Consider the following 13,054-nt stretch of genomic DNA (forward strand, 5'->3'; position numbering starts at 1 on the left):
GTATGCGCCATCAAACACTGTGAGAATTATTTACTAAAAACTATGTGTATGGTTAGACCAGGCTTTCTCAAACAGGGTTTAATGAAATCTTGGAGTTCCTTGATGGCCCTAGAATGGTTTCCTGAATGGGTGGGAGTTAAGTGATTTTAAATTGGTTAAACATTTATCAGGTGATATGACCATATATGATCATGTCGACTCCCCCCCCCCATGGCCAATGATGGGCCTGGAGGGGATGGGAAGGGGAGGGTCCCCAAGTGGGCATGTCCACAGATGTGCTTCCTAACCTTATTTGCGCCACTTCTGGGTTTTCTCAAAGCCTGAAGAATGTTTTAGGGGTTTCTCAATGGCAAAAAGGTGAGAAAGACTGGGGTAGATTGAAGTCACTAAAATTCCCCAGCTATGTTTGGAAAAGCTTTTTAGTCAAAATTGGTAGCAAATGAAGATGCCAGCCTCCTGGTGGGACATTAAGATCCCCTGGAATTACAGTACTTTTACAGACTACAGAGATCGATTCCCCTGGAGTAAAATGGATGCTTTGGAGTGTGGACTCTGTAGCATTGTACCTCATTGATGAGGTTCTTGTCCTCCTCAGGCTCCATTCTCAAAATGTCAAGGTTTTTCCCAACCTGAATCTGGCATCTGTTCCCCCATCCACCACTGGTGGCCAGAGGGGACCTGGCAACCCTAACAAATCTCTTATCAGATTTGTTCTCTGTTCTCCATTTCCCCCCTACTTTTGACTGTTTTTGTGGACATGTCTTATGTTTGCTCTTTCTTTCTGGCTAAGATATCAACAGGGAGAGAGAAGCAAAAAGGGCAGCAAACAGTACTAGGTTTTGAGACAAGGAAAAAGTTTATCTGAAAATGAAATAATCCACTGCAATCCTTATGCTAGTCAGCAAATTCATTTGGTTTAAAGGGCATTCGTCAGGATGAAAAACATCTTCACTATGAGTAGTTTTTTGAAAATGCTCTCCATTTCAATTCCCATATCAAAAAGGAACATGCCAAATGAAATTGGAGAGAATCAGGTGGATCCCACCGTTGATTTCTGCAGATGGGTGGGGAATAGTTTATGGCAATCTCCCTTCCGTTGCAGACCTCCAGCCTCCCTAAACTGTGCCCTTCCCTAGGAGCATCATTTGGGAGACCCATTTGGACTACAGAGGAAGGAAGAGGCAGAAATCTTACCAGTGAAAATTCCCCATGAAATTCAAGCTAATATTGGTAAAGGGAAATTAAATAGAGGCTCCTCCAACAAATAGGGCTCAATCCTAAACATATCTGCTGTAAGTCTCATGTTATTCAATGGGCTTACTTTTAGGCAGGGGTCCTTAGAATTTTAGACTTACTCACCTTAACAAGTGGCAATCTTACTGTCCAAAAGAAATACTTCCTTGTCCAGTATAGTGTGCAAATCAGAGCTCAGTGTCATGTGTTGGGATTTTTGTGAATTTTTTAACTGGCTGTTTGTTACAAAGTCCTTTGTTATAGGTTATATTTTATTAGCATTTAAAATTTTAAGAATCTTCAGAATATTTGTTTAATAATGTCATGTCATTCTTGACCAGAGTATTGTTTTCTCAATCTCTGAACATTCCCTTTTGTCTTGTTGTCATCAACTGTACCAGCTTGTCACAGTGGCTTATTTGCTACATGAAAGTATACAGGTCAGCTTTCTTGTGAAGAAGTTAGTCAGCAGCCTGTCACTCCACAGGGTTTGTGTTGCAGTAATGACCAAAGAGGATATAGGTTTTAATGTGATAAGTCTAATTTTCATCTGTCCATCCTGATTTGTCTCATTCCTCTAACACATTTGTATTAAGTAGACACCTGGGAAATATCCCACTGAGACCTGCTAACCTGAATTGTCATAAAAGCAGTATCTGACAGAATCCATCTCATCATTTTTAACTGTTCTCTTGCTATTGTGTTCCAATTTATTTATATGCACACATTTAAATAGATTAAAATAAAAGAAACTATTCTGAACTATTATTGAAAGCAGTTCTTCTAAAATAGCATAGAGATCTAAACTTAAAAGGCTTCTCTTTCTGTCTTCAGAACAGTATGTCAATGATTTACAGGTACACAGAAGCAGTACTTTTTGATGTGGAACATATCTAGCACACCCCCTGAAACGGATGTGATGACGGACATGATGTCCGTACTCCCGCCCCAGGGAGCGCGCTAGAAGAGGCAGAGGAGGTGGCTGGCAAAGGAGATCAGGGCTACGGCTGAGGTAGTGGCTACAAAGCATCTGTGGGCCCAAGTAGCTGCCCGAAGCCTCTGTGGGCAGAGGAAATAGCCACATAGCCCCCGGGAGCCAAGGCGGCTGCCGCAAAGCCTCTGTGGGCAGAGGCAATGGCTATGCAGCCTCTGCAGGCCCAGGTGGCTGCCAAGAAGCCTCTATGGGTGGTGGCCACACAGCCTCTGCGGGCCCAGGTGGCTGCCGCAAAGCCTCTGTGGGTGGTGGTGGTGGTGGCTGCAAAGCCTCCATGAACCCAAGCATCTGCACGAAATTTCTGTGAGCAGCGGCCACCACCATGCAACCTCTGCTTGCCAGGGTGGCGAGTGTCTCCCCAAGAAGTAAGAAGAAGGGAGGGAGAGATGGAAGGGAGGAGGTAGTCTGTGTCTGGGGGAGGGACGAGAGACCAGGGAGTAGGTCAGGAAAGCAAGTGGTAAGGAGTGGTGAGTGTTGGGAGGAATGTGGGAAATGGAGTTAGTGTGTGTGTGAGAGAGAGAGAGAGGGAAAGAGAGAGAGAGAGAGATGAGGGACCAGGGAGGAGGTAAGGGGGGTGAGGGCAGGGCAGAATGGGGAGAAGGAAAGTGTATGTGTGTGAGGGGGGGAGGGACCAAAATATGTGTTTCACATACCTTATGAGAGTTGGGCTGTAACTTTTTTTTGACATCTCTTTTTAAATAGATCCTTTAAAAAAATTACTGATTTACTTGTCATATTCTATGTGTCAATTTATATGTGTATATTTTCATTTAGTTGAACACATCTCAGCATACAAAGATTCCCTTTTTATGGAAATAATAATAATAATAATAATAATAATAATAATAATAATAATAATAATAATAATAATAATAATAATATAGAAAGACAATGTGGTTCCACAGGTGATTTTTCCTTCCTACTTTGTTTTTAAATCCAGCAGACTCATAAAACTAGTCCCCCAAACTAGTCCCCCAAACTCTGCAAAAAATTGTCTTGTATGAAGATGTTTCTTAAACATATGGGATTTGAGTTTTTGAAAAAAAAAATTCCCAAAAATGAAATGTGCATTATTTCTAATTTTTTTAAATTTATTTTTGTATAAAGATCCTGGTTTTAATGAACTCAATTGTGATAAAACAGTTAGATCAAAATGACTGAATGTCATGAGAAACTAACTAACTAGCAAAATAGCCTGTTGTAATTTAAAATACAATGGGCACTAGCCTTCTCTCCCTTTTCCCTGCATGGGCAGGCCAGCCGAGGAATGGAGAGGCCGTGTTGCACCTTCTTGGGGCAGGGGGGAGTGCTGGTGGGGAGTCGCCTTCTCCCTCCCGCCCCATGAAGCCCATGGAAAAAATATAGTGGGCTGTAGAGAACGGCTGCTACTAAGGACTGCAAAAAAAACAGAAGACCTGACAACTGTAGAATACTGGCGTCTGATAGTCACATACATGTTAATGTGTTTCAAACTCAAAGAGTTTCCCAGAAGCATTCAGACTTTGAATGGCGGGGAGTGCACCAAAGTATTCCTTGCCCAGTTTGTTGGGATTGGGTGTGAGTGGGGCTGGCCCAATCAGGGCTGACTGGCCCGTAACGTTCTAAGGACTGGAAGCGAGGCTGGACCGGCTCCACCCAGGAGGGCTCTGTGCAAATATTTATACAGCTAAGTGTTAAAGATAAGACAAACTTTCTTTGTCTTATCTTTGTGCAGAGTTGCTGTTCTCCAGGTGAGGCCTGGAGATCTGGACCTGCAGCTGATCTCCACGTGACAAAGATCAGTTTGTCATGCAGAAAATGGTGGTCTAGCAGTGCAAACTCTATGGCTTCACCCCCTACCTCAGGCTTCATTTCCAAATCTTCAGGAATTTCCCAACCTGGAGCTGGCAAACCTAACACTTGCCTAAGGCTACCAGAAACATCCTAGCTGGGCAGGTATTTAACCTCAGATTTCTCTAATCCAAGTTTTATTGCTTGTTAGCTCGAGGTGCTTGGTTGGAAGGAAATGTGTTTGCATTTTTCTGAATGCCTCTCATTTTTGTTTGAGAATGTTGTTCAGAGCACACACCCTATACCAGGAAAATTTGATTTCCTGTGTTTTCCTACAAGAAATGCTGCCGTTTCAGAGCATTTTAATGCTTTGAGCTCAGAATAAACTGCCTGATCTCAGAGTAACATCTCAGTGAAAGATTATCTGTAAATACCTTTGTTAAACGCTTAACTTCTCTCTTCATTTTTGTTGGAAGATAAATCTTTTAATAAAAAACATCTTGATTATTGTAAACAGAGGATTAGTTTCAGGAAAGCGCTTTAAGAAAGTAAAAATAGTAACTAAAATCAAGGTTCAGTGCCATTCATTTGTATAGCAAGAAACAGCAGTTACTGTGAATAATGTTCAGAGAACTAGTTAGTTTCCATGGTGATAGGCTTCCAAAGTGAAAAAGAAGCCTGCCAATTTAAAAATAATTACTTCAGCAATCCCTTAAGTATATGGTGATGTATGTGAAAGAGATCTTTTTTGCAATATATTTAGAACACTGCAGGTAACAGCCAAAAGTGTAGCTTTCTCAGTTTTTAATTAAAAAGTGGTCTATCTTTGCTGCATCAATAGATTCAAATGGGTAACCATGTTGGTCTGAAATAACACAATAAAATCAGAGTTCAGTAGCACCTTTAAGACCAAGAAAGATTTATTCCAGGCATGAGCTTTCGAGTGCAAGCACTCTTCCTCAGACTATGAACTGGTTCTCGTCCCCTTCGAAGCCCCTCTGCTTCATGGTTGAGTGAGATGAACAAATTCTTAAAGGTGCTACAGGACTCTGAACATATATCTATAGTCTGTTTCTCAAGTGTGCCCCCCCCCATCTGCAGTTACCTAAATCCACAGAGGGGGGCCACACTGTCACTAAATAGATTTTCCTGCAAACATGGAGGATTCCCAGGATTTGCATGAAAATCTGAGATATATGATAAAAGATAAAAAGGCATGCTTGCGTGTGCACAGACTACTTGCCTTGAACCTAGAGAGCTGGACTCAAAGATCTGGCCGCAGCAGTGGGCACTGGAAGAGAGAAAGAGGAAATAGTGCAGGGAGAGAAATATAGGCCAAAGTGAGGTTTACCTCCAGAAGTCCTTAAGGAGGGGCTTAACTTAGTGGCTGGCACAATGCAACCGGGCTATAGTTCCCCTAAATTTAGACTAACAGGGAAAGGTGCTGAAAGGTAGATTGGCTGTTGGGTGAGAAGGTAAAATGGCAAAAGCAAAAAGATTAAGAATATGAGGGCTTTAAGGGAAAGAAAAGAACAAATGGTAGAGGAGAGGGGAAATGAGATGCCTATCAAAAGTCCTTGCAGATTCCCACATATATAACCATTAAAATAAGTGCATCTTACAATTTGGATAATGGCTAATAAATATTGCTATGCATTTTAGCATTGTATGTCAATCACCAAAGTAATTTTATTTCAATTTTGCCATTTGTGTTTATCTAATAGTGAAAGTTTGACACCATCTGCAGATACCTAAATCCATGGTTTGGGTCTACAGTTACTCTACACAGATGGTTCTGCAAACTTGGAAGACATTGCAGGTTGCAGAAATATCTGAAACCTTAAAAATGCACCCTGCAGAGGGGGTAGTTAAATCCTCCCCCTGCGTGATCATTGCCTGATTCCAGCAACCCAGGGGTTGCAGTGAGCCTGGTGGTAGCTGTGTCAGATCCTGAGAGGCTCATGCTGGGCACACCAGAGCTCGGAGTCGGGAACTACAAGAGGCCCAGTGGTGACTGCAACAAAGCTTGGAAGCCACACCAGATCCAGTGGTACCTGCCCAGGAGCTGCAGCAGGCCAGGCAGCAGCTGAACCAGAGCCCCAGAAGTCCAGCAGGAAACTGGGCAGGGAAAGATGGGATTCCCCCTTGCAAGTCCACAATAGCAGTTTATAAGATTGATATATTATTGTTTCATTTATAGCTACAGCTGATGATGTCTTAAGAATTGGGTGAAGAGAATGTGAGAGTAGAGGATTATACTATGTAATTTTTGTTCTCTACTTAACTTTTGAACAAAAGAAATTGCCCAAAGTTTGCTACATCTGGAAGGGGAAGGCTTTTAAATAAAATACCAGCACTCCATAGAATCAGCTATAGTTCATCAAGAAGTTTGAAGCTCATCCTGGTCTATCCCTGTCCCAAATTAGGATTCGACGCATCTTCATTGTGCATCACGTCTTTTGATTTCCCCACATCATTCTGATCAGAGTAAGTGGTGAAAGCAAATTGACAGGTATTGAGGTGTAAGTTTAGAGATGGTGTGACTATTCCACTACAACGTCATTATTATTATTATTTTACTAGAAACTAAGCTCGCTGCCGTTTAAATGCAGCGGACGCTAGGGAGACAATCAAGTCCGGCAGGGTGGCGGGGTGAGGTGGGGGTGGGGAGGCGGCGCACCGGAGGCCGGGGATGGGGCAGCCTGTGTCGTTCCCCCGGTGTGTGCGCGCTCCTGCAGTGAAGGGCGAGGCGCAGGACGTACCGGAGGTGTAGGAGGGCTCCGGTAGGCTTGAATTGGCGTCCAGGAGAGGAGACGGGGGCAGCGGCGGTGTTGCTGGGGCCGCGTGTGGCGCGAGCAGTGTGTGTGTGCGGCGTTGGCGTGGGGACCGCTGGAGAGTTTTCCGTGGCCGTTGATGGGGGGGCGGGCGGGAGGTGGTCTCAGGTGTGCGGGCCAGCAGGGACGGCGCATCCTCGAAGGCAGGGCATGCCCAGGCATCCGTGGCGGCGGCGCAGTTGGCGGCGAGGCGGCAGCCGCGGGGTAAGGGAGGAGCGGCTCGGGCGTAGTTGGCGGGGCAGCGGTGGGGTCCCGGGAGCCGTTTCGTGTGTCTCAGAGGAGGCGTGTTCGAGGCTGGGGCAGCGGCGGGTGCTCCTGGGCGCGCAGGCTATCGTGGACCTTTCGTGTCGGGGGCTCGGAAGGTAATGGGGGGCACATGGTTCGGAGTTGGGGGCGGATCGGGAGGCGCACTGCGCCTCCCGGTTCGTGAGTCCGTCGGCTGCGCGCAGCTCGCGATTGGTACCTTGGCAGCGGACTGATAATCGGAGGGGTCAATCGGCAGGCGCAAAGCGCCTGCCAATTGGGCCCTCCAATTGTCAGTCTGGGGGGAAGGGGCCTATCGGCCCAGTGAGTCTCTGAGAGGCATTGGGTCCTGCAGAGCATTCCAGAATCCATCTGGATCCATAAGTCTCTGCGGGTGAGTCAGAATTTGCCTGTTGCTCGCACAAAGAGGAGGAGACATAGAGAGATGGTTAAGCACCAGATCAACCACTAACCCCCACACCAAAGGGTGTGGCCTGCCTGATGGGTGGGACCAGCAACAAACTGAGGAAGCCCAACGTTGCCATTGATAACACTAGGTCTAGGCCATTGCCAGAGGACAGCAGCTCAGCATCGACATTAAATATCAAGGTTACCAGGATATGCAGTATAAAAAACTTTAAATAAATAAATGAATGATTGAATAAAGTGTCCCAGAACTAAGAGTCTGGGGTATTGCAGTTCCCAGGCAGCCATCACCTCAAGCAGGACATTGGGCCGTGAATTGTGCACCTGGTACATCAACCAGATGGCCAAGCCCTCAACTGAGTCCCATCCAAGGCCTACACATTCAGTACCTGAAATTGTCAGTGCAGGGAGTACTCTGAAGTAGTGAGCCTCCAGATCCAGTACTGCCACCATCCCTGGCCTGAAGTCCGTGACTGATGAAGACTGAGGTCCTGGGAGGGGCAAGTTCTCTCAAAGCGACAGTTTCACCCTCCTTCACCCATGTCTCAGTCATGTACTTCAGGGCCACCTCATGCTCTGCAAAGTAGGCTTGCAGAGTGGAAGCTTTGTTGTTAATTGACCTGGTGCTGCACAGTGTCCATGTCAGAGCCGGGTTAAAAACCTAGCCTCTACCCCTGCATTTCTAGGAATGGATCAGAGGGTAGAAGGGTTGAGAGCATATCTGTATCTTGCAGCTCTTCTCTTGTCTAGCCTCCTCCCAGCACCATACCTGCTATTTCCCCAATGGTAGGTATTCCTGACCCCAGTAGGCCCTCTCAGGGAATTGATCTTGATCATCTGGAGATGAATTGTAATAGCAAGAGATCTCCAGGTACTACCTGGAAGTTGTTAATCCTATGTGACAGGCAGTAATAACTAATGAAAGTTTTAAGTTTGTTTAACCATGTGGTATTCTGGGAAATTAATTTTTTGTATTATATTTACACTATTTAAAACATCTTTTATCTACAGAAAAATCTAAAATTCTAAGTATCTTGAGGCAAAGAGGGAAAGTATTAGCTGAAGCACTTGAGAATAATTGTATTTCAGGTCTCAATAAGCTCCTTACCAAGCAGGTCCTTAGACCTAAATCTCCAATATCGTTTGAAGCTCCTGGAATTCACACCAAGTGGTAATTACAGGAGATTGTAGAGATTATTGAGCTGATCAAGTCAAGTTTAGAAGCAAAGATCCAATTACAGCTCTGGGTTTTATAAAATTCCATAATTAATATTTGTCTCAGCAAGTAGATCTGAAGGCTGGTAACAAAATATAAAAATGAAGTGTATAAGATTAAAATTATAGATTTAAACCACCTGTCAGAGACCTAGCTGGGTCCTCCTGGGTTATTGCTCCTGGTTCCCTGCCTAGAACCCCCAGACCTGTGGTTCCTCAAGATACATTCACTCGAAGAAACCAAACCTTGTAAAAATTTACAAGAATTTGCCATGCAGTACAATCTCTGTAGTTTAGCAACAAGAAAATTAAAAAGATAACTTTTTGATCAGTGCCTTGGTATTAGATGACAGATCTCTTGCAGTATATGTAAGGTTTACCACAGTAGCTTAGAGACTGAACTATATACTGAGTAATTATTTTAGATCTTGAAATTCATATAAAATTTCTAGGATTGGGCTTTTTGTTTCTGTGCCTCAGTCCCAATCTGTAATTCAGGAATGAAAATACAGCCCCATCTTGGAGAGGTTTTGTAGAGGATTACTGCCATCAAGTACGTAAAGTGCCTTGAATTATCTGAAATGCTTTATTAATGGTCACTATGAAGTGGTACTTTTCTCCACCAGTCCTTTCTGAAGATAGTCACCTGCATCGAATTCAGTTTAGCCCTCTTTGTTAAAAATAAAATAAATTCAGGAGAATGCCTCAGATGAACTTTCTGTTGCAGTCAATAGAAACATTGCTGAACATAATTCTTCAGTTTATCTGTGTGTGAGAGAGAATGAGAATGAATGAAGAACAACTCAGTTGTTTTAGATAAGTAATCCCAAAATACCTGTGTCAACTTGTCTTCATAGAGTGCCCATTTGGCTATGATTGACACCTTGATGATGGCTTACACTGTGGAAATGGTCAGTGTGGAGAAAGTGATTGCATGCGCACAGCAGTATTCATCTTTCTTTCAAGCCACGGACCTTCCGTATGACATAGAAGATGCTGTCATGTTCTGGATAAACAAAGTAAGAACTCTACAAATACGCTTTTCATCTGATGTAGTTGACTTGTTTTCCTGAAATGCAAATTGACTACTACTGCATATCACAGAAATGATGAAGAATGACTTTGCTGCAGCACAGCTAAGTTTGATCAGGGAAAGTTATTGCTGATGACCCAGAAACATTATTTTCTTTACAAATCTTTGGAATGATGACTATCCTGTTCCTATTTCTACAGAAGCACAAGTTGTGTATATAGTACTGAAAGGAACCTCATTTTGATTCCTTGTGCTTTTCTTAAGCAACTGCTAAGTTCTCTAGCAGCCATTATCATTACTGCATCACAACAGCGTATGGATGTATACAAACAACACTGTGTGACTGCTGGTTTAACTATTGACTGTTGAAGCTAATTCTTTCGTAGGCTAAATTAAGTGATAGGTGACACATGTACACAAACACACACACTTCATTTTCACTGCCTAGTTCTTATATCAGTGGACTGGGAACAATCTAAGCAGATAGAAGTTAGTAGAAAACAATAAATTATATATTAATGTCCCTTCATGTACTGAGAATGTCCCTTCATGGCCATCATTTTCTGGCAAAAATATTTAAATGTTATAAAGATGATGCCTTTAGGTGGTCTACAGCAGGGGTAGTCAACCTGTAGTCCTCCAGATGTTCATGGACTATAATTCCCAGGAGCCCCTGCCAGCATTTGCTTACACTGTAGTCCATGAACATCTGGAGGACCACAGGTTGACTACCCCTGGTCTATAGTATTGCAAGTGAGGTATAAAGGAGAAGGAGATCTTTTAGGCAAACTTGGCCCAGGCAGTTTAGGGCTTTTTAGAGAACTCTTCCAGAGTTCATAACTAGATATAGAAACCTAGATATAGAAACTAAAATGAATATACTCTCAAATGGGTTGAGAATTACCCTAGTGTCTCCTGTACCTTATCTTATAAAATCTAATCCTGCTATGTTGAACATGATATGCTTAATATATCTCATTATACCTTAAGAATGTGTTACTATCACCTCAGCAAGAATGTCAGATTCTTTTAATGGAACTTTGTTTCTTGTTATAGGTGAATGAACATTTAAAAGACATCATGGAGCAGGAACAAAAACTAAAAGAGCATCAAAGTGTTGAAACTCCAGGAGGTCAAAAGGTATGCATTTGAAAATTATTAGTTTGATAGAGGACATTATGTACAAAAGCAGCTAAGAAATGCTGTATGTTAGACTTCATTATAAAATTTTTGTGTAACACCAGAATTTCATTATATATCCTGATTTCTTTTGTGTGCCCAGACCTCCCACCCAACCCCCTTCATTTGCGGAAGTACTGGCGATCCTTGGAATATTTTATGTTTGATAAAGTTAGCCAGAGACCCTGGATTCTCACTCCACTGAAAGCATGAATGTTTCCATATTTCCTTTTGCTTTATGTCAGGTAATATCTAGGTATGCCTTCCTAGGTTGTGGACCCTGTAATATCAGGGCCATAGCCAGAAATATTTTTGTCAGAGGAGGAAATTTTGGGGTGAGGGTCCAGTAAAGCAAAGTGGACAGCAGCCCATTATGTGTCTGTGCAGAACCACCATGCTTGTACTTCTCTCCTGCACTCAACATCAAGTGATTGTTGGTGTCCACCTCTAGTTATGAACCTGACCATTTTCTAAGAAGAAAATATATAAGTTTTTGAATTGTCGCCAAATAACCCAATATGCAAGCCAGAGTTTTGCACTTTAAAAAGTTTCACAGATTGAATACAAAAGGGAGAAACAATCGATAGAAATCATACATCCCCACATACATACCTCAGCACTTTTTACTATTCATATACAACTAAAGATAAATATCTGACAAGTGGACCAGCAAGCCACTGTGCATAAAAGAATGCAAATCACTACCAAGTGATTTCTGTGGTCCCTGACTAAAAAGAAAACCCACTGTTGTCTCTTGCTCTGCAAACTACTAAGTACAACCCACCACCAACATAATTTTATGACTTCGCCCTTAAGGCAGTTTTTATTTCGAAATTACTGCAGTCCATCATAGATGCTCTAGCTCTAGGAAGAGAAATATCTTTTCGTTTTTGTTTATTAATGTAGTAATATATTTCAAATCTTCATAACATCAAAAAGGCATTTGACAGTGTGGGAAGAAACTTGTGGGAAGTGATAGCTCCATAAAAGTTTGTCTTAGAATTCTATCTCACTTTTCAGGCTCATCTGTTACCTAATCCAATTTAAATAATATATATTTAAATATGTCAGAGCATAGGCAATTACCATGTAGATGCCAGGAAAAAAAATACAAAGTAGCACCATCTTACTGTCTTGGATGTTAATATCTGTATTAACGGGCTTATTGGTTCCAAGTGACTTACCTATAAACCATGACAGTCAGTTGAAGTTACCGCTACATCTAGGACATATTTTTATTTATTCTTATTCTTATATTTATACTGAGCCCTTTCCCAAAGGCTCAGGCGGATTACACTGGTTAAAAACATACAATAATATAAATATACAAAAATAGAATTGTTAAGATATAAGTTTTTAAAATGAAAAAATAGAACTAGTTTGCCTGAGCTGCTTCCTACTTAAAGAAAAAAAGAGGGGGTCATATAATATAATCACAAGTGGAATTTTAATTGGTAGGATTCAGGTAGGGATGACAGCAGAATTTTTGATGTTGTTTTGAGAGCCTTAGGCCTGGTGTAAAGCTGCTCCAGAAACTTCAGTTGGTCCAGAATGCAATAACATGGATCCTTCAATGTCATCCCTGTATAGAGTTACAGTAGTCTAGTCTGAAGGTGACCATTGCATGGATCATAGTCGGATGTCAATCGATAAGATGCTAGTTGTCACACCTGGCAAAGGTGGTAGAATGCCTGGAAAACGGCATTTATGACCTGTGCCTTCATAGATGAGGAGGTGTCCAGAGTCATAGCTAGACTCTTGATGGTCACCAAAAATGGTTAATTGGACACTGTTAACGGTTGGGAGTTACACGGTGTCAGCTGAGGACCTCTGTCTTTGCTGGATTTAACTTCAGACAACTCTGATTGAGCCAATCCATCACTGTCTCCAGACACTGGCCAGGGAATCTGAGGGTGTATATGGATGGCTGTCCTTCACCAGATATACCTGGTGTCATCAGCATACTGGTGATACCCCTGCCTGAAGCTCCATCTACTCTTATATTGGAAAACAGATCTTTCCTTCTATATTGGGCCAAGGTGTATGTTCATGTTTTTGAAATGTCACTTTGAATGCTGCATTTGATAATGTAGGTTCTTGTCTAAGGTTTATCATAACATAATTGTT

At 42.5% G+C, this 13,054-nt stretch overlaps 1 protein-coding gene across 3 annotated transcripts in view; it reads left to right on the forward strand.

The window, feature by feature from the left end:
- Positions 1–13,054, forward strand: part of CAMSAP2 (calmodulin regulated spectrin associated protein family member 2) — a 98,853-nt gene that overhangs the window by 32,832 nt on the left and 52,967 nt on the right. For all 3 annotated transcript variants that reach the window (XM_077332781.1, XM_077332782.1, XM_077332783.1), the window contains 2 exons: positions 9,573–9,734; positions 10,805–10,888. In XM_077332781.1, the coding sequence (XP_077188896.1) occupies positions 9,573–9,734; positions 10,805–10,888 (246 nt within the window). The remainder of the gene's footprint in view (positions 1–9,572; positions 9,735–10,804; positions 10,889–13,054) is intronic.

This window comes from Paroedura picta, chromosome 4 (genome assembly GCF_049243985.1).
Source record: "Paroedura picta isolate Pp20150507F chromosome 4, Ppicta_v3.0, whole genome shotgun sequence".
In the NCBI taxonomy this organism is placed as follows: domain Eukaryota; kingdom Metazoa; phylum Chordata; class Lepidosauria; order Squamata; family Gekkonidae; genus Paroedura; species Paroedura picta.